The 26,931-nt window shown below is 36.7% G+C and overlaps 1 protein-coding gene across 5 annotated transcripts in view; it reads left to right on the forward strand.

Moving 5' to 3' along the window:
- Positions 1-26,931, forward strand: part of LOC131682547 (PH and SEC7 domain-containing protein) — a 205,462-nt gene that overhangs the window by 111,540 nt on the left and 66,991 nt on the right. The window contains exon 1 of one of the 5 annotated variants that reach the window (XM_058964141.1): positions 10,599-10,941. The exons of 3 other annotated variants lie outside the window; for them this stretch is intronic. In XM_058964141.1, the coding sequence (XP_058820124.1) occupies positions 10,891-10,941 (51 nt within the window). In that variant the 5' untranslated portion in view covers positions 10,599-10,890. Of the gene's footprint in view, positions 1-10,598; positions 10,942-10,967; positions 11,070-26,931 lie in introns of those variants that run through there. One more of the 5 variants, XM_058964134.1, reaches the window with a different exon arrangement.

Genomic DNA, 26,931 nt, shown 5'->3' on the forward strand with positions numbered 1-26,931 from the left:
GCTCACTCTTCGACGTAAACTGAAGCGGGATCATTGAGCTTGAATGAAGCGTTGATAGTATTATTGAAGATACCGAAGCTAGTGGACCCATCGAGATTTGATCCGTCAGTGTAGAACATTTTGTCATAGTCGACTTATCGGAATTTATTATAAAATATATTGCGGATAACTTGGGGGCATATATGGTCCGAGATTCCACGAATCTCTTCCTTCATGGATGTGTCGAATAATACAGTAGAATTAGAAGTATCTAGGAGACGGCCGCGGTTGGGATTATACGAAGAAGGATTGATGCTTGGTGCCATGTAGTCGAAGTACAAGGACATAAATCGGGTTTGAGAATAAGGCTCGACGAGCCTCTCGAAGTTTGCAGTCACCAACGGGTTAAGAAAGTCGCATCGGATGAGCAAAATTGATTTTTTTTAGCGGGAGAACGCCCGCCAGCACTTCGAGGCTCATCGTATGGGTAGAGTGCATGCAACCCAAGGCAATGCGCAAGCAACGATACTGGATTCTCTCCAGTTTAATGAAGTGTATGTGCGCAGCGGAGCGGAAACAGAAACACCGGTACACCATCACCAACAATATCGTTGATTGGTATAACCTGATCAGGTCTCCTGACAATAACTGGAACCTTACCATGTTCCAGTTATTGTCCGGAGAAAATTGATCCTTTGTTGGCATTTCTATTTCAGATACCTAATGTGACATCCCCTACCTTTAGTACCTTTAGAGTCGAACCAGACCCCGAGATATTTAAATGTGAAGACTTGATTGATCGTTACACCCATTAATAGAAGCTGGAGTTGCGCCGGCTCTCGCTTCCTAGAAAGAACAACCAACTCAGTTTTCTCCGTGGAGAATTCGATACCCAGCTGAAGAGCCCAAGTAGACGAATTGTCCAAGGTATTTTGTAATGGTCCTTGCAAATCGGCAGCTTTGGGCCCTGTAACAGAGACCACCCCGTCGTCTGCAAGTTGCCTTTGCGTGCATGAATTGGCAAGACAATCGTCAATGTCATTCACGTAAAAATTGTGGAACAGGGGACTTAGACATGAGCCCTGGGGAAGACCCATGTAGCTAAATCGCAATGTTGTTAAATCGCCATGCGAAAAGTACATGTGCTTTTCAGACATCATGTTTATCAAAAAGTTATTTAAAATCGGTGAAAGACCATGCTGGTGCAGCTTCTCTAACAGAATGTAGAAACTGAATCAAAAGCCCCCTTAATATCCGAGAAGACTGGCGCCATCTGCTCTTTGTTAGTATAGGCCAATTGGATTTCTGTAGAAAGCAATGCAAGGCAATCGTTCGTCCCTTTGCCTTTGCGGAAGACAAATTGTGTATCTGACAGTAAGCCATTTGCTTCGACCCAATTGTTGAAGCGAAACAAGATCATTTACTCAAACAACTTCCGAACACAGGACAGCATTGCAATCGGTCGATACGAGTTGTGGTCGGATGATGGTTTTCCTGGTTTTTGGATGGCGATGACCTTGACTTGCCTCCAGTCATTAGGGACAATGTTACCCTCAAGAAACTTGTTAAATAAGTTCAACAATCGCCTTTTTGCAGTGTCAGGCAGATTCTTCAGCAAGTTGAATTTGATTCTGTCTAACCCCAGGGCGTTATTGTTGCATGTTAAGAGAGCAAGTGAGAACTCCACCATCGAAAGCGGTGTATCGTGAGGAGGCGTGGCGTGGTAAGTTTTCTGTACCGGGACAGAGTCCGGACAGATCTTGGCGAAAGCGAATATCCAGCGGTTGAATGTTCCACGTTCTCGTTGGTACTGTTTCGATTACGCATACGTCGAGCCGTACCCCAAAGAGTGCTCATCGCTGTTTCTCTCGTTAACCCGTCGACGAACCGGCGCCAATAACTTGGCTTTCATTAGACTGTTCATTCGCCTTTCTAACGATGCGTACTGGTGATAGCTAGCTGGTAACCCTTCTTCCCGGAAGGCCTTATATGCAGTGGACTTCTTCGCGTACAGCTCTGACCACTCCTTATCCCACCACAGGGTGGGAGACTGTCCATGGGTATTCGCGCTGGGTACTGGTTTAGTCTGAGCTTGATTCGCACTGTCGAGAATTAAGCCTGCCAAAAACCTGTACTCTTCCTCCGGAGGAAGCTCTTGAGTGGATTCGATTTTAACGGATATCGCGGTCGCGCAACTCTTCCAATCAATGTTCCGTGTGAAGTCATACGAGACAGCCCCATACCGTACCGTGCGAGTTAAAATCTCCTAGAACTATCCGCGGTGCCGGTAAGGATTCCGTGATATTACAAAGCGTTCAGTGTCCTACCGAGGCTCTAGGAGGAATGTAGATGAAAGCAATGCAAAGGTTTGATTATAACTTGACAATTTCAATACCTGGTGCGAAGGGAGGTTAATTCGGTTGAAAGAATAGCACTTTTTAATTCCCAAAAGTACACCTCCATAAGGGTTTTCTCGATCCAGACGGATTATATTAAAGTCGTGGGAGTTAATTTTGAACTGTTTTGTAAAAATTGACGGAATCGATTTTCGGGAGGATACTTCTGCAATTCCACTGTAGGACCTGTAATTCCACTAAATGCAAGCAAATGATATTGCATTCTGTATGAATTTTAGCATGCTATGCTGACCGGGAATGGATGATTCACGTGCAACAAGACCAACGAATCCAAGAAGGACTCCCACTATTCTATCATATACGCCAGTTCTGCATCCATTCCATAACCCAGCCTTTTACTTTTATATTTCTTTAATTTGGCTTATGCACGATGACGAAGCCGACCGATAAATCGCACACAATGCCTTCGGTTTCCTCGATGCACAACGATCGGGGCGTTATGCAATAATCATCGTTAAGCAGGCGAAAATCTGTCAGCAGTTCTTTAAAACTTTAAAACTGCCGGATGATACTGATTGTGACGATCTGACTGGAAAATGCAGGACACAACCCCAACCGATCTCCAGAACAAAATTCGTGCGGTAGAAAATTTGATTTTTTTTTGGTTTTACTTTCCGAGCCACTTTAATACAAGTGGGCCAGTCCACCCATGTGCAGGGGGAGTGACGAGCTGAATGCTCATCTGGCTGCCCAAATAACCACATGCATTATATTGAAGCATTATTTTAACATCGTTAATGTTCATTTGCTCTAAAACTACTTTCTTAAAACAGTGCTGCCATAACACAACATCCCAAATGTTTCAAGACATTGCCTCTTATGAGCAATGTAACAGGCATTATACATACCTTTAGAGCAACGGTTTAGTGTTTGATCGCATTGCATTTACAAATGCTTTGACGCTCTACTGCGCTACACTTGAAAAGCATATAATGCTTGAACTAAAAGTTATGAAACATTAAAATAATTTGACGTTTATGAAGAAAATGTTCTAATCAAAAAATATCAACCTGAAACAACATGGAGAGTAGTGTGGCAAACGGGCAATTTTCTACGAATGGGGCAAAAATATCGGAGCACTGCACCGCCTATAGCTTTTGACCAATCCTATCTCCGTTGAGGAATACATGAAATTAAACAACGCGAGTATGCATTCCTATAATTTGCAACTCAGATGAAGCATATCATAGAGAAACCACTAAATGCTCATAATTTCATCTGCACAATTTGATGTCAATATTAAGTATGTTTCGGAATCTCTACTATAAAACTGATCTCTGCTTCGTGCTACTCAAAAAATGACAAATGTTTGCACCTATCCTTCTATACCGACGTGTCATTGCATTAACAAAGGCTATATAATGTAAAACGTTATTCATATATTGCAAATATCATTCCGTCGGCAACTATCCTCCACAGATAAGAGTGCTAACGGCCTACCTCGTATGAAGCTGATGTCAGATGATCATGGTTCGGATCCCATAAAATTAATTTAAAAATCTGAAGGAATTGGAATTTTGTGGTGATGTTAATGTTGTATCTGACTAATAATAAGAAGTGGAAAATGGAAAAACGTTCATTTTTCCATTTTATTTTCATTTTGGCATTATATCAGCTTTTCGTTGTGTTATATAACATCGATCTGTCAAAACGAAACAAACATTATTGCAGCATCTAGTAATGCTTTTAACAGACTAAAGCTTTATAAGAGCGTTACTAATGTAAAATAAATGCTTTCTTTGACAGCTCTTACATCAGTCGCTTAATCGCCCTTTTCCACTTTATGAAAGCATTGGTGTTGCATTTACAGCAATGAAGCATTTTATCGCATTCTGCGAACGACTCATTTAAGACTGTTAACTTTACATCATTTGAAGCGTCGTGGTTACTTGGGTGACGACTGCCGCTGCAGGTGACATCTATTGAGTAATTGGATTATCCAGTCGACGGAGCAGTGAGCGAGCACTTTTCGCAATGGAAGATGATGGATGATTTGAGTTGAGGGCGAAAAGATGCGATTCGGAATTGAGTTGACGTGGTGTGAAGTTTAATAATAATTTGAGGAATGATCTTCGGTGGGGATGTTCATGGAAAAAATGATGCAAGAAGATTGAGTTTTTTGTTTTTGTTTAGTAGTGATGCGCTTCCGGAAACTTGCCTTGAATGTATACAAGTACGAACTGATTCATACGTTCGATTCCAGTGTATTTACATCCTTCCTTCCGTGTGTCCGCATCACTCGATCCAGATCCGTTACAACAGACTAAGCAGCAGCTCTCAGAAGTGATAAATATTCAGCGCAATAAAAACACGATTTTCCCGGACTTTATGATGATACCGTATTCTGTTGCAGCTGATGTTTCTTCCCCCCACCGCGTCAGGATATTAATCCCTGGCGTGAGGAAAGGGGTGTGTTTTCACTTCTACAGCCTGGAAAGCGTTGCTGGCTGCATTTCTTCATTCGACCGGCATGTTTTTGCAGATGTCCTCATATCTTTTCCGTGCTGAAAATTCCGCAGCACACACCACCGCACCGGACCGGTTTCGTGCTTGTTTCATCGGGAGTAAATTTGAAACCGATTGAAAGAAAAACATAATAAACGAGCGAGCGTGCTGTTGATTGGCCTAGTTTTTCGCGGGCGACTGGCTTGAATTTTCCGTCTCTCCCCCCATTGACATTAGGAAAACATCGGCACGAATGAATCGGCGGTTGCGTCTGGAACGTGCCATTCTCTACGTTTTGCTAGTCACATATAGGCGCATACATGGGCATTCGTTTGTCAGCTGGTCAGTAGCAGCGGGGAGTTATTATTAGAGGTCAACTGTCAACACCAGAAATAGTTGTGGAAATGATGGGGATGATGATGGTATTGATAATTCAATTAACCAGAGTGTTGAACTAATGGCAATCGGTAACCATGCCCACATACAAATCGTTCGAATTGATGTTCCAATTCTTTATACTATATCCTGATGAGTTCCATTATAAATTACAAAGTCTTTTTCAACAACGAATTACATTTTTTTTCCTGGCCAGTGTACTGTGCGATATAATAATATTTTTGCTTCCCACGCGAGATATCGAAGGTTGGCCGGGTCGGGTAAGCCTCATCGATTCTCTCCCACTTGTATCTAACGAGTATCGACACATTGTATACTTTTATTGGTTATTTATGTTCATTTTGTAAATTTAATTATATTTATGTGTTTTGGCACCAAAACTGACATCAATGTTTTGCGAAATCGAATAACTATTTATTTCCCCCGTTTGCCATCTTGTTCCTACTTCTTCCCATTCATTGTAATATATATGTAACCCACGGTTCGAGCACCGATAATATTTCCCCTTCGTATCCGCACTCTCTACGCTTTCATTCATAACATCGCCATTCGCAACCGCTAAATCGGTTTGCTGCGCCAAAACTATTTTTGCCATACCGGCAGTCTGTCGGCCCGAGAACTGTCAAGGTCTTCATAGCGTTGTTCGCGTGAATTTACGCGCCTCGTCCTACTAGACGTCGTCGTTGCAACAGAATAACAATAACGCTGCGGCCCATCAATTTACGTCGATGGAAACCGTTAGACGTATCACGAACAAGGGCTGTAGAGAAAAATAACTTTTTTCAGCGAATTTTCATAAACTTATAATGTTCCACGAATGTGTTCAGTAGAAATAGTGTTCTGATTAATTGATTGATGAGGTGATTTTTTAAGAATTTATTTTCAATGTTATACCGAATTCTGTGCTATAAAGCCTCAGCAAGAGGTATATATCGTATCCAACCAGAAAAATGAATACAAAGGGAAAATGAGTTTTTTGCATTTAAGGGTTAACGTTAAATTAGTCGAATACATCTTATTTAATCCGTAAAAACTAAATGTTTATTTCTGAAGTACCATAAGAAGATGTAAATCATTTCGTTTTAACATCGAAAATAGATTCAGCTTACCATATTTACTATTGAAAAAAATATTATAAAATACAAAATGCTTACTTTTGAGTCATCCTAATAAGTTTTAAAGTTAATTTCTAATATTTTTTTGAACCTTCGCATGAAAATTATGTATTTTTGAGTCACCCTAATGTATAATGAAGATTTTTTTATACAAGTGTTAATATAAAAAACGATTTAGCGCTCAAAAATAAAAATTCAAAAATTTTAAGAACAATTTCGATGAAATAAATATTTTTGAGACACCCTGATAAATAGTAAATTTTTATTTTTAATATGTTTTAATATCATAAACTAATTCACCGTACCAAAATGACATAAAACCGACCTATTTAAACCGATACGGCATAGTTTTGACTTTAGTCCACTTTTTTTAAGTCATTCCACTGTCGCATTGCCAGTCTCTGAAAATACAACATAGTGTAACTGGCTTTCTTCGGTTTCGGGGAAAACTGATTCATGTGATATTTGCGAGTCCTTCATTTATATACTTGGTACAACATTACTCAAAAACTCACAATTACAAGCTTGCACAAATTGCAAAAATAGTAGTAAAATGGAAGCGCAATAAATTAAAAAATACTCAAAGAAATTCAATGGAGATAAAATTTAAAGCAGAGAAAACAAAAAAAATAAAGATTAAACGAGAAAAAAAATTATAAATAGATAAAATGGAACTAAACGAGAAAGCTGAAAAATGACATTTAAAACAATAGCAAAAGATTAATAATTTGCAAACGGTCAAAACATACTAATATCCAAAATAGAAAAAAATTCCAAAGAGGAGAAACAACAGAAAATGAACAAAATTAAGACAATGGAAAAGTTAAGATTTAAAAATATATAAAAATGAATAAATGGAAATGAAAAAGGAAGTTAGACAAAAATTGAAGAAATGTAAAAATTTGGCAAAATGTTTGAAATAATAAAATGAACGACAAAATGAAAAATAAAGCATCATTAGCATGGAAAACAGCAAAAACGACAAAAGGATTAAAAGTGAAGATAGCAAACAATAAAAACAAAGCTACAAAAAAGTAAGCAAATATAGAAATAAACAAAATGGATCCACTGTGTTAGACGTAGAAATAACAATATCACAAAGTGTTTCAAATAAAAAAATTGGTAACAAAATTGGAAAAATGGAAAGAATGAGAGCCGGTAAGTGGAAAAAAATGTTAAAAATATTTCAAAATTGAGGGAATGATAATGAACAAGAATGGAATAAATAGATAAAAGTAAAATTACGATGAAAAATAAAAAAATGGCGATTTTTTTAAGCGAACTAATTTGGAACTGAATAAATGCAATGGAATAGTAGAAGTAGAAATACACCCAGGTTTTTTTTTAACGCGGGGGATACGTACCGCGTAACAAAACACGTTAATTGGAAAATTCGCGTGAAAAAACCGCGTTAATTGGAAAATCCGCGACAAAAACCGCGTTTATTCGAAAATCCGCGTAAAAAAACCCTCAGCAAAACACTTAAAACATTTTTTAGAAGTTTTTTTTGCAGGGATTTCGCAAAAAGTTTCTAAGCTCTTTTAAATGCAAAAAACTTAGAAGAATATTGGCAGTTTTTTTCGTGTGGATTTAACAATTAACAAGGTTTTTGCAAAAAATCCTTTTGAATGCAAAGATTTTCGGAAAGATGGGTGAGACGGATCTGGAAGACTCCTTATGGCCCGCACCTCGACAATATGGATATTTTCGGAATAGTCTTGACATGTAAGAGACAAAGGTTGATGTTTGACGTTATTTTGAAATTCTAGATAGCGACTTCCGGTTTACCGAAATTCCCGCATGAAAAATCTGGCCGATTATCCAAAATTTCTTCGAATATAAGATCGAAAATGACGTCAAAAAGGCATTTCTGGCATCTACTCGTCAAGATCATTCCGAAAATACCCATATTGTTGAGGTGCGGGCCGCAAGGCGTCTTCCAGACCCGTCTCTCCGAAAATCTTCTAAGTCTTTTGCATTCAAAGGGATTAGAACATTTTTGCGAAATCCGTACAAAAAAACTTCCAAAAATATACTTAGTCTTTTGCTGAGGGTTTTTTTCTAGGATTTTCGAGTTAACGCGTTTTTACACGGATTTTCGAATTAACGCGGTTTTTACGTGTATTTTCCAATTAACGCGGTTTTTTACTATAAATCCGCGTAAAAAACATCGTAAAAGCAGCGCGAAAATCCGCGTAAAAACCTGAGTGTAAATGGAAGCCATTCAAAGGAATAGCTTGAAGAAAAAATAGAATGCAGAGACATTTGTAAATAGCCCAAAAATAGACCAAAGAGAAATTAAAGAAAACTAAAAAATGCTTAAAATTAAAAATACCTGGCGAAATGGAAAAAAGGAGAGATTACATTTGGAAAAATAAGAAAAATAAATAAAAAAATGGGTTAAATAATAAATAACTTATGTAAGGTCAAAGCAAAAAAACGAAATTTGATGGAATGAAAAACAGAAAACATGCACAAAACGTAAAAAGATCAAAATAACATGAAATTCAAAATTGTTTAAAAGAGTAAAAAATAAAAATGCTAAAGATAATTGAACATAACAATAAAGAAAATGGAATCCATCCAAAAGAAAAACATAAATTTAAAAATTGATAAATGCAGAATATAAAAATTCACAACCCAAAAAAAACTAAAACCAAATAATAGAAAAAATTTTTTTTTATGAAACTGAGAGGTCTAAAAATTAAAAAAAAAATGGAAAAAGAGCGAATGGAGAAAATACTAAAATAGGTGACAAAAAAGAAAAAAAAAATACTAAAATCAAATCTAAAAAATCGAAAAAAATAAAATTTTAGTGAAATGAAATAAATAAATTTAATGAAAAAACTGAAGAAGTGGATGAAACAGTAACAAATAAAATGCTAAAATTTATAAAAAAAAAAACAAAAAGCTGAAACGAATCAATAAAAATGGGACAAATATGTTAAATGTAAAGCAGCATGATTGGTAATAATAGAAAAAGGAAGTATATAAAACTGAATAGAGTATAAGAATAGAGGAAATAGAACGAATAAAAAACCAGGATGAAATAGAAAAAGAAACAATGAAAAATGCAGAAAATTTAAATATGAACGAATAAAAAAAGATAGAGAATTTGGCATCAATAGAAACTTTAGATTATATGAAGAAAATAGAATTTCTCCGACGAAATGCTAAAAAAATTGAAAAAAATCATTAAAATTGAGAAAGTTAAAGCTGAAACTTACTTGTTCTCGTATTTAAATAATAATTTTTAAGTGAACGCGAAAAATTACTATGGATCGTTTTCTTCGTGCATTTTCATGTTCTTTCTTGATTTGTAGAACTATTCAAAATTCGTTTCTCGAGTTCTATCTGACCTGAGATAATTATAGTAAAGTATTAAATAGAATATAAATTTCAGTCTTTTAATACACAATTCACAAAAAAGATCATATGCATTTGGCCCACTGCACGTTAAAAACTTTATAATTTACAATTACCTATTATTATAGAAATTGGACCATATTTGGTAATTTCTGTTTTTGCCAAAATGAACCTTTGACCACAGTTCAGTTTGGCCTTATCAGCTGCAACACCTTCATATTGGTATCGTAAGCACGTCGTCATAATTTATTCGATCGAAAATACGTGCTTTTAGAAAAAAAAGCATTTCACAAAATTCTTACGAAATCAAAAACAAAATATCATGATTTTTCACCAAATCGCCAACATTGTTTATACCATGAAATGCTTGATCTTCTAATTGAAAAAATCATATATTTGTTTTCCAACATGCTGCAATTTAGAATTTAGGCAAGTTCTCCTAATTAAATCATGTCAATATTGAAACTCTGACACCGCATCAATAACGGAACATTCCATTTGAGCCTTCACGCATCAACTATTCTGAGATCCCGCTGGTAGACAAACCGAGCACGATAGAAAACGATACATTTTGTATGTAATTTAATAATGGCCCGCCCATTGTGAAGCATAGTAAGTTACCACTGACCGTTCTCTGTTTTGGAGGAGCATGCGGAGAAATACGCATTGTTGTGTCTGAGTGTGTTAGGGGTAGTACCATTTCCCGCTATAACCCTACACTAAACCGATAAATTGAAATCTAGTTTCCCTCGGTGCAAGCGTCATCGTAAACAGAATGTTTTTATTTTCTTTTCATTGTCATCATCTCAGTTTGTGAAAATCGTTCGCCGCCGTCGCCCATCAGTCTCAGTCGCAGTTTCGAGCACGGTGTGTAAGTAAGTTTGTTAGTTTCGAAACGGACGATGGACCAGCACAGCCAACCAGCCAGCCAGGACTGAATAAAAGCAGCGACTTTCGTCTGATTTTGTTAGTGGCGTGCAAATTTAATTAGCATCCGAGTCAGTGGCGGTGCAGTGTTGGTGGTCGAACGAATTGGTGAAACTTTCTGGAATATTGTTACGCTTTTTAGCGTCGATCGAAAATAACCACCGCCCGTTGCCCCGGAGGGGGGATGTAAACAATGACGATGGTGATGGCAGTCACAATTCAATTTAGTATTTGTGGAGTGATGGATGCTGCTGTGGAACATTACCGATGGTGATGAAATGAGAGCTAGTACGAATGTAGGTCGACTTCTTATGGCAACCAGAAGCAATGCTAATTTATGTCTGAAGTTTATTTTGAGTCAGCAGCCGAACTAGTGCAAAAATTTTATCCTAGAAGTACCCGTCGTAACTTTTTGACACAGAAGGTTTGTTTAAAAACTAGTTTTAAAAGTTTCAATCACTCATCACGTTTGATTCACCAGTTGCAATAAGAGCTCATCCAACCGTTTATGTCGGTCAAGGCTACTCGCACAAAGAGACGTCAGACATAGCAATCCAACGGATCACAGAGGCCACCCACCCACATACACACACTCACTCACTCACAAACGATTGATTGCCGAATAATGCTCGGCTGAATGGTCAGTTTGTGTCGTGATGAAGAATCGTCCTGTCGTTTGTCATAATTGTCCCACCCCACAACAAGTTGCTGTGTTCTACGTACAGGAGGAAATCTGTGCCGCGAAGTGACAGCGCATAATAGTGTCTGCCAACGAACTGTTATCGGTGGATTTTGTTCGTTCGTGGTTTTCGGTTTCTGGCACGTCTGTATCAATTGTTCACTCAATTATCGCTCGCTCGGAGCATGTGGACAGCTATAATTAGACAACCTGTCGCTCGATCAGGATGGGAAAGCGTTGACGGTGAACTTTGGATTGTTTCTAACTGTAGCTTAAGATGATTCGCAGATTGGCTAACTGAACCAAAAATGCTTATCCGATGAAGGTTAAGAGAAGAAGCGTCAAGCAAACTGGAAGGTATTCATGTAAACTGCTTGTTGAATGAAAAATCACACTGTTCCATTCTTTATTTCATGAGCTGTTTTTTAACACAAATATTGGCTGATTTGAGGATTTTAGAAAAGGCTATGCTATCGCTATTTATAATGCATTGGCTTCAATGTTAGGACGAGAAGTAGGACACCGACCCAGATGTTTAGCATCGTTGTAATACGGGAGACCACCTTTTTGTACTTGTTTTGTTGCTGCACTATTTCTCGAGGCCTTTTCCAAAATATTCCAATGAGCAAATATTTGCGTTAAAGAACAGCTCATGAAATAAAGAATGGAAGTGTTGTGATTTTTCATTCAACAAACAGTTTCTATGAACGCCTTCCAGTTTGCTTTGCCTTTCTTATATTTTGCTATCGATGGTGTCCTTTAGAATTAAACTTTCTAGTGAATCTCTTCTTCAAAGTGGTCTCATTGCATTCTATATACGTAGGGAGCCGCTCATGTTTAAGACAAAGCCAAATCACCGATTAAGATAGTGTTTTAAACCAAAGAAGACCAGACGCAATTTTAAGATCGTGCACAAAAAATACCATCGCGTCAAATATTACCTTCGAAACAATGACATCTAATTCCTTCCGATAACTCAATAATTGGCTGATTAATTATCGAAAAGGAATATTGAATTGATACTCCACAGAATAAAAAATTGGTGTAGTTTTACACATTTTCTAGATTTTTGTAGAACGGCTATTTTTAAGAAATGCTGTTCTAAGCATTCACATATTCAATGGTTGGTTTTTAGCGTGTCGTATTTTCCTCATCTTGGTGCCAGTTAGACGATAAAGCTAAACTAGCTCCAAAATTGGCACTAGTTTGACGCTAAATTCCAAAAGTCGCACATCTTGCATGACCGTAAACGACTAACTGATGTTAGGCGATTGGTTCTCAAACCAAAACAATATTTTGGGTTCCACTTTCTCATCAGCAAACCGCGACTTCTGTGCTTGCCTTCTGAGACATCACTCGGAACCAGCTAGACGTTTACTTTATATAAGGCGTATGACATTTTTAAATAGCATCTAACTGCTGCCAATTTTGGTGCTAGTTTAGATTTCTCACCTAACGGGCACCAAGATAGTACTAGTTACTGATGAGTAGTATTTGAAACGCTAAAAGTGGTGGATAACGTATCTATTAAGGAGGGCGTCTGGGGTGGTGGGCAAAAGATCGACTTCTTTTTTGCCAGCTTAATTGTTAGTATTGAACTTCTAGAAATTTCCGCGCTGATTTTTTTTGTTTTAAACAACCATGCATTTCTTGCATGTATTTGTTGTAACACACGTAGATTTCAACCTATCGGTAACAGTTTTCTAAAAACTGACGGCGATAAAAATACAGTGTAAACAATACACTCTAAACTAAATTTTCAAGATAAAATACGTTTTTTCCGTGATGCAGTTTGATGTGGGACACACTTTAATAGCGGTTTTTCTCGAAACCGCGTTTTGCAAATTGGCGAATACAACTTAAAAACTAATCAACGAATTGACTTGATTTTTTTTATGGGAATGTACAAAATGTGTAGCCTATCGATGAACCACAGAAAATTGAATAATTTTTTCTCCTATTATTTTGATGAAAAGTGCGCGATTTTTACAGTAAAATATGATTTTTCGGTTTTCATGGAGCCTTTTTCTAAAACTCGAACTTTTTTAATTTTTTTGGTTCATCAAGTAACTACAAGCCTAAGCTTTACAGATCTTATTGAATTTCATGTGTCAGATAATTTTATCAAGTGGTATCGTTTTCGCCGCGGTGCTCCACAGCGTGGAAACGGTTGGACGTCTACTCTAGGAACGCTCGTATAGTATGTGTGGCTGGAAATTTTTTTTCTTTCGCAATTAATCTATAAATAAATCTTAAACTCTTAGTGAACTCGGGTGATTCATAGTTATGCTGCCTAAGCTCGACCCTCGATAGCAGAAGACAAAAATTAAGCCCGTACGATATTAAGCCTGTTCTAATGACCCTACCACTTCTAGTTTTCCGATCTGTTTACTTCACATCCTTGCTCTCACTTGAGTACTATGGCCTTTAATTTTCATAACTTTCCCTACCCAGTATTCTCTAGCTAATTGAATGTCGTTAAAATGTAAATCTTAACATTACACAAAAGATCCATTTTCTTCAAAATCGTAAAACAAAATAACTTTCGATTTAAGCACTTTACACCAGAAGCCCGTCTTAAGTTATACGAAAACTCGATATTTTTAGCAGACAAAATAGCACGAATTCAATGTAAGAGAAGTACTAAGATTCCTCCGGTGTGGAAGTGAATAGGTTTTAGGTGAAACTCTCTGCTCCGACAGAAATATGCATGAACCGTCGAGCTGAAATCAGCGTTATTTAATTTTTTTTCTGTAACATCAGATTTATTTGCACCAAAAATTTTGCTCAGATGATAAATTGTTATTGTTTTGTTGATTTCTGGATATTTGTAAATATTTCGATATTTCAAGATTTTTTTAGGAACATCGCATGTTTTTTTCTAAATAGCGATTAATGAAAAGCTTTTTCTTTACTCGAGCATAATTTTCAAGTTGGCCATGATAAATTTACAGACGACCACATCTACAAGGAGAATTAGAAGACTAGGTAGTATATTGTTCAATTCTAGTTCAGGGTTGTTTATACATTTATGCACTGCTTATTGACCCCAGGATATTGTTCAGCATCTCTACTGAGTGAATTACGCTTTGAGCTATCCTTAGTTAATTGGAATTTTAATTCCTAAATGTTTACACCCACGACTCATCAACAACAGGTCAGCATTCCTCAGAAATTTTATTGCGACGATTACTAATTCTGGCACAAGCAGATCGTTCAAAATTCCTTTTGGGAGCGCTGAATGTTTTTTTTTGTTTATTACTGTTTTTGTCTTAACCGACTCTACTCTCTTCAAGCAAAATTTAAATTTATCTTTTTTTCCTCCCTAGGAAAAATATGAGAAGGCTGGGAAAAACACTTTCCTCCAAATTATTAGGAAGCGTGTCAATCAATTTCTCGGATCCTTGATGATGTTTTTTTATTTACGTAACGTAAAAGGTCTTCAGTCGTCACGGTTGATGATCAAATATTTAGTAATTGCAAAGTGAAGCACATTTACAGAAAAAAGCAGGATTTTGTTTGCTTTTGATAGAAAATATTAACTACTTTTTCAACGGAATCGAGAAATTTCTTGACGTTGTGCTTCAGATGAAAGGATAATAAAACAAATGAACAAGGTCAGGCAATGCGAGCAAAACAAGATTTACCATATACCTGATTTTTTGCATTGAAATGATTTTTTTTAAATTGACTTTTCTTTGTTTAATGTTTATTTTACCAGCTAGGAAGCTAGTCCACTGGGCATTTAATATGCGTGGAGAATACGCATGGTTTTGTCTGAGTGAAATGATGGCTAGTGAATCATGTATCATGTATGTGCTTTAAATGTTAACCATTGCTGCAAGCACATATTAGAAATGCGCGGACTACGTCCTGGGAGTTATAATGTTCGGAATTAAGCATATTTTCCGACTATTTAGGCCATAATTTTAAAACTATTGCTCATGAACGAATAGGCGGTGGTCAGCTATTTGCGTCCTCGTCCCTCATCATCTATTTTAAAAGGAGATTCATCAACAGTGCTTTGTTTCTTTGAAAATGAACCAGCTTAATTATGTATCTAATTTTCTGATCTTTTCTTGTACATAATTAAGTAATCTTCGTATTATTATATTCAGAATTGCACATATTTTCTCATGTAATTTGAAATGTTCTGTGATTTGATGGGATTGTAGTGAACATGTATCCGCCGGTTGATGCCAATCGAGCTGCCATTTCTTTGGACTGATCAAACTAACCTTGTTTGTTTAGTGTTTATTTGACCAACTAGGAAACTTGTCCACTGGAGATTTAATATACGTGGAGAATACGCATGGTCTTGTTTGAGTGCAATCAAGACTGTCGAATCGTGTATGAGGGTTGAGAATTGACAGTTTTGAGAAGAATCTAAAGCCAGTTACGAATTTGCGGTACTCATATTAGCACGAGGAACATGTGTTTTATTTGCATATTCATTAGTTTCCTTTTAGCTTGAGCTTGTGCAACCCCCCGTGGCTGCTACTCCATTATCAATCTGGACTAGCTGAAGTCGCACATGGAATAAGGAGATAATTAAGCATGGGAATAGCGAAACATCTTTTAATGTGCAACTCCTGATAATCCTAAGGTGTTATTGATAAATACCGGCGCCGCACAGTGGCGGGTCTTCAAACAAAAGACGGACAAAACCTCAAATGTTACCTAATTTGGCTGAAAATCACAATTTAAGCTAATTTTGAGGTGCTGAGCTCATTTTTGAAGTCAAAAGTCGTAAAATATTAAATGCATTTTTCCATACAGTGTCATTGAACCTTTCTTATAATTATGATCCCGTTTTCATGATAGATTTTCCGTTACTGTTCACCAATGTCAGCAATATCATAAAAAATGAACAACACTGCTTTAAATCCATTGTATAACGTGTTGGTTTACTGTAGATTGTCTAACTATTTTACACAAAACACCATGCGCCTCCATATCAGCAACAAAGCTTCAAAATCTCCTTAAAAAATTTTGCGCACCTAGGCGCAGAACGAGACCATGATATTCGAAAAGTAGAGGTTATTTCCCATAGAATGAATACTATGTGACCGTTCCGAAATGATTCCGAAATTTGTACAGAACACATTAGTGAAAAAATTATTTTTGATCTGACCCCCTCAAACATATTTAAACTAAAAAGTCATAGTTCCAAGTAAATTTACCAAATGTATTTTATTCACTAACCAACTTCTTTCGGTCGTCTAAACAATGAAACTAGTTGTGCTAAAATCGGACCAAAATCAAAAGGGCAACATGCATTTGAAGTGAACAGAGCAATGGTGGTTTCGGAAATGAAAATCACTAAAAAGTCCGGACTTTGCTACGTTTAAACTCATGTTAAAAATCGTGTTCTTATCCAATGATCATAAAATTTTGAATATACATCATTCAATACATGAAAAAATCAGGAAAAATATAAAATATGAATATTTCAAAAATAAATTTTTGAGGTTTTGGCCAGCCTCCAGCCACTGTGCGCCGGCAAGGCCCGAACGTAGATCGCGGAAGGAAAGGGTAGGACTGTCGGCAGTTCGAAGCTGAAACTGCTTTTTTTACAAACCGGGAATTTCCAAATTAATTAAACAAACGTTATATCTATTAGACATTATCGGCAGCTGGCTGCCCAGAGCAATAAGCACATGGTAACACTTCTGAGTGTTATCTTATAGGGGGTGGGCGTAGCGTATTGGTAAATCGATTGCCTTGTACGCAGCGCACCTGGGTTCGAGTCCCGACCCCGCACATAGGGTTAGAAATTTGTCATAAGAGATTTTTCTAACCCGAAGAGGCGAATGACCTTAAGGTTAAAACCTCTATAATCGAAAAAAAAAAAGTTATCTTATACTTATGGAGGTGAATCCAAATTTATGATCTTTACCCCATCCTATTAACAGAAATCCCTACCCGTCGCAAACGTGGAGATGCGGAGGTATAGACGATCTCCATAACAACGTTTGTTACAATAACATACCTTGCCTTTCCCAATGGCTGTAAGGACGTGGTCGGCTCCGTTATTGGCATTTAAAAGTAGAAAACTCTCGAAACGTGCACATTGAGGATGGATAGTTTCTCCTAGGCTCCATTCGTTCATTCTCTGTGCTCTCGCTTGTTCTAGTCAGTCACGGAGTAGTAACTCTGAATTGTACGGTCATCGTGCTCATCTTCATGCTATAGCAGCTATCGCGTTTATGTTTATTCTCCGTTAATTTCGCATACAGCGTAGGTTAACATCGACGTTAGGCATAGCATAGCTTGCATACTTCTTTCTGTCGCGCTTCGATAAAAATTACTTTTCTCTCCACTACTAGCAGGCCAAATGTGCAATAGAATTGCTGTTCGTTCCTTTGTATGTAAAGAATATTCAGCAGATCTAATAAAGACGTGATTGTTTTTCAATTATGAACGATAATACATAATCGAAACTTGTCAAGAGAAGATCTTGGCCATAATTGTGTTGTGTCATTAATTGATAATTCCAGCGAGAGCTTCAGCTTGTGCGACCACCCCTGGCTGCTACTCCGTTATCGATCAGGACTAGCTGAAGTTGCACAGAGAATAAGTAGATAATTATGCTTGAGAATAGCGAAACATCTTTCAATGTGCAACTCCTGGTAATCCTAAAGTATTGATCAATACCGGCGCCGGCCAGGCCCGAACGTAGATCGCGGAAGGAAAGGGAAGGAATGGTTAGTCCGATATTTGCTTTTGCTAGAGACCGTATGTACTACTACGCACTCCACAAGTATCACCGGAGGAGGATATTTTTGTTAGTAAGAGTATAGAAGTTGGATCACTTCTTCTGTACCGACGTCAGAAAGGTGACTTCACTATCTGGACTAGATATCTATCCACCAAACTCATAGACCGGGGACCAATGGCTTTACTTCCCTTTCGAAGGAAGACGTGACCACAGATTTTTGCACCTCAGAAAAATCTCAACGACCTCGGCTGGAATTGAACCCAGACAAATTGGAATGAGTGGCGGCCACCCTTACCACTCAACCACCGGCGCCGTCGCAATTGATAATTCCAGCGGGAACAGAAAAACTGATTCCTGGCCCAATGACAAAATATGACCTATTTCCTTTTGTGAAATTGAAAAGTATTAACACAAATTACTGAAAAGCACCCCAAAGTTCTAATTCAGCTCCATTTTGACACGAAAAAGCGAGTAGGAGCAATAAGGAGCAAATCTGCGGAATTGACCTCATGCACAAGTGGCCACACTGGTGTACCTTCTTAAAGCAAGACCTGTAAGTAATGCTTCGTAATGGACTATGAAACATACGTCAAGGCAGATTTCAACCAATTCTCAGGTCAAGAGTTTTACATGGCTACCGGAAAAGGAAAGTTTCAACATGAGTTTAAGCACAAAAAGTTTCCAATGTTTCCAAAAAAACTATGTAGTTTGGCAGACGATTTGCACTTGTCGGTTAAAATTAATCAATCAATCAAGATATTAATACACCTACGTCCACGTCACTCCGGAAAATGATTCAGAAATGGTGTACCTCCAACATTGTACAAGTCGTACCTAAGAACAAAAACCATCCAACTCGTCGCCAGAGTTGCACCCAATTGAAAAATAATGGACGTTCGTTAACTCAAGAAAACTCAGAATATGGTGGGAAAAAAGAAACAAATCAAAGCAAATTGGCGTTTCGGCCTTAAATCGAGTGGATACAACAGCAGCACAAAATCTGATGGAAGCTATGAAACGTAAAATTCGACAATTCGTGATGGGAGTATTGAAAGGTTCACGATAAGATTTTTTTTTGTATTTATATAATAACATAATCAGTGGGCAGTTGAAATGTTTGATCAATTTTTGTCCGTTTCACCCTTTAGCATCCCCTGTTTCTCGCTACCGCAAAACTGACTAACGTTACACTCCCAACACAAAAAACCGGCTTTTGTTCTGATCGTAAAATTACCCGATCTCCCTCGCTTACTTTTTCACCAACCTCCGAACTTCTATCGTCAGATTTAATTTTCTCGCCAACCACAAATCGTCGCTGTTGTGCTATCTTATGACAAACGCCATTTTGGGGTTAACTGAGTTAGATATGCCACATTACTTGTCTAAAAATTCTCTACAAAGTGGCGTTTTCAGAATTTTGACATTCTGCTTGGTTACTGAGATATAGCGAGAAACGTGCTGAGAAATTTTGAATTTTTTGCTTCAAATGACTGCGCCTGGAGATAGAATCAAATTTTCTTCATGTATAATATGTTTTTATATGTAAAACTATCTGAGAAACACAATGGCATAATCATTTTTAAAACAAAAATACACGAATGGTGAGAAAAATGCAATTTAAGTTTTAAACTGGAAATATAGTATATTTGGCAACACAGTAATCAAAAATAACTATTTTTTCTAGATTCCCTGACTCATTTCCTTCAAAATGCATTTCACCGATTGTTAATAGACCAAATGAAACCAAAGATATGAATAAAAGCTTATAATTAATGATTTTTTTGCATGGAAAATTTTCCATGCACGTTTATGACACGTCATACAAATTTTGTCATCAATACACACCTATGACACGTGTGAGTGCGACTTTTGTTTACATTTATAGTAAAAACTCGCAACATAGTCTACTGATCTTCGTAATATTTGAGAGATTAATGCAGATTAGATAGAAGCATGAATTGTCTTCATGGAATTGTTTATACCATTTATAAGTTTCAAGATATTCAATCTCAAACTTTAAAAATCGTTTTTCTCGAAATGTGCAAAATGGCGCTTGTCATAAGATAGCACAACAGCGACGAAATGTCAACAGCCGTCGTCGCTGGAGCAGCACTTAGTTACTGCGAGTACTGCCTCCGACATAGTATACAATACACCTTCGGCGAATTACTTCACTAGTCCTACAATTAAATTGCAATTATAAAATGCAAACAAAAGTCTTAAGGATGGCCGGAGGCGGCACGGTGGGGTTACTGCTTGATTTAATTGTCTCCCGGAATTCCTCCTCCAAAATAAAACTAGTGGGAAAACTGGTTGGTTTGCTGTGGAATGAAAGTACCGAGTGTCTTGATTTGGTTGGTTTCGGTGAATGGGGTACGGCACGAAACCGGGGGGGAGAGATCATGCGAAATGTGATTGAAGTAAGGTTTTATTACTGTTTGTGCCTCCATGGGTCAGTTGATTCTTCATTGTTATTGGTGTGGTTTCCAGAAATGTGATTTAATATTCAATGTGCTTAGAATGATCACATTTTAAACTATCTTAAACTATTTTCTGTCATCAAAGTTAATCTGCCATGAAACTTTGTTCCCTTTTAAATGGACAATACCCTATCTAGTAAAAGTCTAAACAGCGTGTCACGACTGTAATATGTTGATTTGATTGGTAAGTCGTTCGATGAAAATACATAATCTGCTTTTAGTTCCATTAATTAATTGATGTGTCGGTGAAGCTGTATCATTTACTACATTAGAAGCTCTGATGTGATTATTCACCTCTTATGCAGAACTCCTATCCTATTCTATCATATCTCCATGTAGCGCTAGCTATAAAAAACTTATGAAATGATAAGTAAAATAAAATCATAGATAAAGAAAAAAAATAATTAAAAATTAAAAACCAACATTGAACATAAAAAATGCAAAAAATAGAATAACCGAATATTTTTAAAGAATGCGACAAAAACAAAGAAATTCAAAAAAAAAAGAAAAGCGAAAAGGGGCGGGTATCTCGAGCAAACGATAAGCCCATAATACCCCCATGCTCATGTTCCAGATTCACCCCCATTATATAGTATTTTGACAGTGTTTGTAAGGGGATCAACCCATGAAAACAACATCGCCATGGTCCGGTAGATCTCATGTAAAAACCATATTTGGATGTATCCAAGGGTTATTGAGACCATTTCATGGTGTTTTCATGGTTGTAAAATTTATGAAGAACCACATTCTTGGTCTTTTTAAGGGGTTGTATGTTGTTTGAGCCCATGAGAATTTACTCGGGATAGCGTAGTTGGTAAATCGATTGCTTTGTACGCAGCTCACCTAGGCTCGATTCCCAACCCTGCATATAGGGTTAGAGATTTTTCTAACCCTAAAACCAGACAAATAACCGTAATGTTGAAACCTCTGTAATCGAAATAAAGAAACGACGAATATAGAAAAAGGCGAACAGAAAAATAAATGCCATAGTGTGTGAAATGGAAAAATAAGGAAATAGTAGTAAGGAACATTTATGAAAACCAAACTTTGCATAATACGAAATTTCACCAAACTTTGCATAATACGAAATTTTAATTTAAAAAAACTGTTCGATTTATTGATTTTTTTACCTGATGCAGAGTAGAGCGGGGTTAAGTAGATCAGTTTTTTTTGCAGGCTCGTGCGATGATGCTTTTGCACTGATTTTGACAAATAAGCACTCTTTGGAAAGGTTATACATTTGAAAACATTCTGGCAGTCATAATTTTACGCATGGCTAAATATTTTTCAAGCTAAATCCTCGTCGTCGCCAGAGTGTGGAATGGAAGTTGTGCATTCCGGCTAACGTGCTTGCTTAACTGTTTTTTTATGTTTTTCTCTCCTTTTCGATCTTTTTTTCGATTATCTACTTCAACAATCCCTTAAATTATTATATCGCTAACTCACGCGAAATATCCGATGCGCTTTCATTGATGACGAGCACTTTTCTTTCGCACGAGCATATAATGTTTCGAACGGAACTTTGAATTTCTGATCGAATACTGACGCCATCTAGAACAGATGTAATTGCATTTCTTATATCCTCTTCACTTAATTTTGGTGTTTTGCACACAACATTACGCATCATTTTCCTGTCAAAATATTTTAAATTTTCATTATAGTAGTGACCTATAGTGCCCCAAACGTTTTATGTTGGTCCCCCTATTTTTTCAAAACCAAAAATATCGAAAAACCAAAACAAAACTCGTTTTTAGCATTAATTTCCACGTAAGAAAATATTCACTTGAAATCTTTTTACGTTGCTTATATGTACTGTACTGAGGACGAAAGACAATGTCATATACCTGTTGTACCCCCATACCTGTTAGACCTCATTCTACTCTACTGATGACAAAGTCGTAATATTTAAAAAATGATCAATTTATACACTTTAAATTTTTTAAGTTCAAAAATCATAATGAAATATTAAAACAGAAAAAAATATCACATTTAAAAAAACAATAATACGTATCGATTTCACTTATTTCGAGAAAAAAATTTCGACAAAATTTAAGATTGTTTCAATTTGTTATTTTCAAAGACAAGCTATCATCATGAACACGATATTAAGATTTTAGTTTTAGTTTCATTTTAAAATAAATTTGAAATGATACTTGGCGAAATTACAGTTCCTATTAACAATCCGGGCCCCCCAGGCTCGATGGGAAACACCAACTATTTTTTCTTGGTGTGTATCTATTCTCATTGCTGGCTGCGATCCAAGGCCCACGACACGATGGTTGACAGATGACGATCCATTCATGCCAAGTTCGTCGAAGTCACGATTTACACCTCTTAACGTGTTCATACTTAAGAGTTGGTTACTGCTTCTCTAACTTTAATTGCTCATACGCGATATCCGACAGAGGTTACTTAAATGCAAATACAGTAATGTTTCGATTATATCACTATGCGTTTATATCAATACTCGTTTATATCACCCTCGAATATATCACGGTTTTATCTCGATTATATCACGCTTTTTGAAAAACAGATAAGGCTGCGTTTTGCTCCAATTAAGCCACATGTTGTGTCCTGACACTTTTAGAGTTTTTTACAATTGATTTGCTTATTTACATATAGGGTAATGAGCCTATTATTAGGTTTCGGACTATTTCGTTAAGGGTTTATATATGATGAGGTCGGTCAAAAAGTCGAACTTTTTTATTCTTTTATCTTAAAGTATAGATTATTAAGAAAGTATCTGAAATTTTTATAGAGGTATAAGTAGTAGAAGCAAAGTTATAGTGCTGTTCATCTTGTTCCTTTAAGTGAAGACAGGGCGTGGCGCGAAACTTCAAACGTGAATAATCTCGAAATCATGTTTTACCAAGACGTTGTTGCAATGACTAGGATTGCTAAAATATTCTTCGACCGATTTCAATTTTAGTTTTAAATTCTTCGTAACTTATTTGCCGTGTCCTCAAGGGACTCACGGTGTGTTTGGTAGAACAATTTTATTCGAAAAAAATCGGCATCGCTAAAAATTTCAGTATTTGATAGAATGGGCTTTTCCCTTTCATTTCAGTAAAATTAAAATATTCTGTCGGGGGCTCCAGAACAACTTTTTATTTTAAAGTTTTTTTGTTTGAAAACATAGGTTTTTCAGTGAAAATGGTTCACATTTTTGCCCCTAGGTAGTACATTAGACATTCAAATATTACCAAAAGTGAGAATCTGATGGATAATTTCATCGGTGTACAACTAGAAAACAACATCGCGATCTAAAACCGCCAGAGAAAGCTATTAAATTTTTATCAAAATTTCCAGATTCGCACGGGGCCTACTGGTTAAGAAGCTTTATTCCAAGAACATTTTCATTTGTAAAAAATGGATTGCCTTATTTTAATAGCGTGCTCAGAAGAACCTGAATGCTAACAAAGTCCCACTTTTAAGCGGAAAAACATAATTCCAGATTCCACCGTTTTATGCGCACCAATGATATTTTAGGAGCAAGGAGAGAGAAGAGTAGATAAAATTTGAACGAAATTAAGACCCTTTTGAAAGATGCTTGGTAATGCAGCAAAATGAAACAGTTTTTTTCTGTCACAGATATATTTGTTTCTTCTTTTTTATTTCTTCACTCATTTTAGCGCATGCTTGACGTAATCTTGAATCAACATTTTTGCTCGTTAGCATCTTGTAGGATATATTTGGACTAAATTTTAACTTTATATTTGATCAAACTCGATTAGATATTCAGTCATTTGATTTGATTTCGATTGAGAATCCTGATTGACAGTTTCATCAAGGATAGAAAAATAAATGAGAAATAAAGGTTTTGTCTATTGTACGAAGATAGCGATCTAAATATAAAAGTAGATATAGAAAGTATCACCTTTACCCGAAAGGCGTGTTGCTGCAAATTCTGAACTGAACTGGCAACTCTGTCTTCTTGATATGTTTTCTTTGCTCTTATCCCATACTATGAGGCAAATCTTCAATAAACAGACTTGTTCGTTTTCTTTTGTGATCCGTGTTCAACGAGTAACGACTGGGAATTTCTTCTTAAAGGAAATTATGAAACTTGGTTTTATTCTTTTTTCTAAAATTGTGTGAAGTGTGTTCGATTTGGAAATAAAATTTGAGGACAAGCAAAAAGCTGCATCTATAAATTCTGATGAAATTAATCTACCCCAAAAGATAACAAACATGGATTTAAAATTCGAAGAGCTTTTTTCTATTTCAATCATCTTTCTTTTAATGTTGATAAAGACAAACAGGATTCTCAACCAAAAATTGCAATAAAATCCGTCGTTTATTACAATGACTCGAACTGACTACTTTAGTTCATTCAAAAAGCTTTGAATTTAAGCCAATTGTATTTTACCAGGCAGGATAGGATCAGGAAGAATTGTCATTCTAGTTTACATTAGCTATCTCCTAGAGCCAGAAAAGAAATGAAAAAGGCATGATAAAATCCGTTACTACATTAATCAAAATCTTGAAAAGGTATAAGATTATCGAATAAATTTTGTCAACACCTTTCCACACCTTTCATATAGTTCATAAAGTGTCATTCATTTTCGCACCAGACCCGGAGGAATCCGAAACTATATTTTTCTGCTGAGAATGGGACTTTGTATACATTGAAGTTTATCTAAATTTAATGTTCATTTAAACCCAACATTTTTTGTAAGTCCTTGTTAATCGACTTCTTAATTCATAGGCCCCCCGCGCACACCTAAAACTGATAAAATTTTAATAACTTTCTCGGGTGATTTTATATCGATTTATAGCATTCTACGAAGTGGTAGACAATGGGATTGTTCATCAGATTCTCACTTTTAGTATTTTTTGAATGTCTATAGTATCAATTAGTAGCAAAAATGGGAATTAATTTCATTAGAAAACTTAAGTTTTCAATCAAAAAACTTTAAAATAAAAAGTTGTTCTAGACCTCCCGACAGAATATTTAAATTTTACTTTCAAATGAAAGGAAAAAGTCCATTCATTCATATCCCGAAGTTTTACAGATGCCGAATTTTTTTGAATAAAGTTGTTCGACAAAGACACCGTGGACTGTCTGGAGGGACCGTTTGGTGTAGCAGGTAAACAAATCGACTTTTTTTTTTAAATTGTTAGTTATCCGCCAGAAAATCTAACAAAATAATGAGAAAAACAAAATACGCAAGATATGGTAGGTATGCCTAGATATGCATTTTCTCTTGAATCGATGTGAATACTTTTCTTTTGAAAGGACAACATCAACAATTGGTGATGGGACTATTTCTATGGATGTTGAAACAACGAGAACTGAATCGTAATCTCTTCGAATACACTGATTTTAATAGTCAAGATATTTGTCTAAAACCTTAATGTGGCAGATTCCTTTAAGTTTAGTTTTGGGTGGTTCAACTATTTTAAGAAACGGTATGTGCTACGTAAGGCGAAGCTGTGTGGGGAAAAATTATCCACTGATGCCATACCGTTTTAGCCAATGCGTTGAACAAGGATGGCAGACGCTGCCAACGGCTTCAAATGGGTAGTGTGATTATAGAAGCATGGCAAAAATAGGCCCATTACCCTACTATGATTTATTCTTTTGACTAACTTGACCTTTTCATTACTTTTTGATTACAGAAATACATGCATTAATGCTTGAATGTATTTTTTGGTTTGTTTTGAATATATCACGCTTCAAATATATCACGCTAAAATACAGACCGACCGTGATATAATCGAAACATTACTGTATTAGCAAATAATAGTAATGCCATCTGTGCACCAGAGCTTATCAATATTTCCGCGAATCCTTGACTTAAATAATCTCTTGTGGTACCTTAAATCAAAGGCCATTTTTTATTTCTTTACACCATACTAGTCCAGCTACTGATGCGCTCTTCGACCGTTGTTGACAAACATGTCGCAGCATTTGGCTTAACTCCTCGAATAGTTAGGGGGAGGGGAAGTTCAAAGCAAACGAGTTTTGGCCGAAAAATAAATAAACAAATGACGAACATATACTAAGACACTACGATCAGGTTCGACGAGTGGCAAAAACAAACCGGACACACTTCACCGACAGTGGGCAAGGGTTGCTCGTTACTTCCCCGCGCATTCTGATTTGCCGAATACTGTGCGAATTGTCTTCCGTTCCTCCGGTTTCGTTTCGCAGTGGTGTTTATGTTTTTTTTTGATGGTCGGTAGTGAAAAACAAAAACCGGTTCTGTTGCCGGTTTGAACTGTCGTCCTACACGACGACGACGGCTTAAAACTACGCCACTCTCTAGTAGAGTGAATTTCAAACAAATGCCGTCCGCGATTCGCGTCATTGAGCTTAGGGGGGAGTCATGTTACGATGAATGATCAGGGTCCTGTTGCTCCGTGTTTTTCTGTTTGATCGACAGTTGCGACAGCCGTTCAG

Source organism: Topomyia yanbarensis, chromosome 1 (genome assembly GCF_030247195.1).
Source record: "Topomyia yanbarensis strain Yona2022 chromosome 1, ASM3024719v1, whole genome shotgun sequence".
NCBI classification, from domain to species: domain Eukaryota; kingdom Metazoa; phylum Arthropoda; class Insecta; order Diptera; family Culicidae; genus Topomyia; species Topomyia yanbarensis.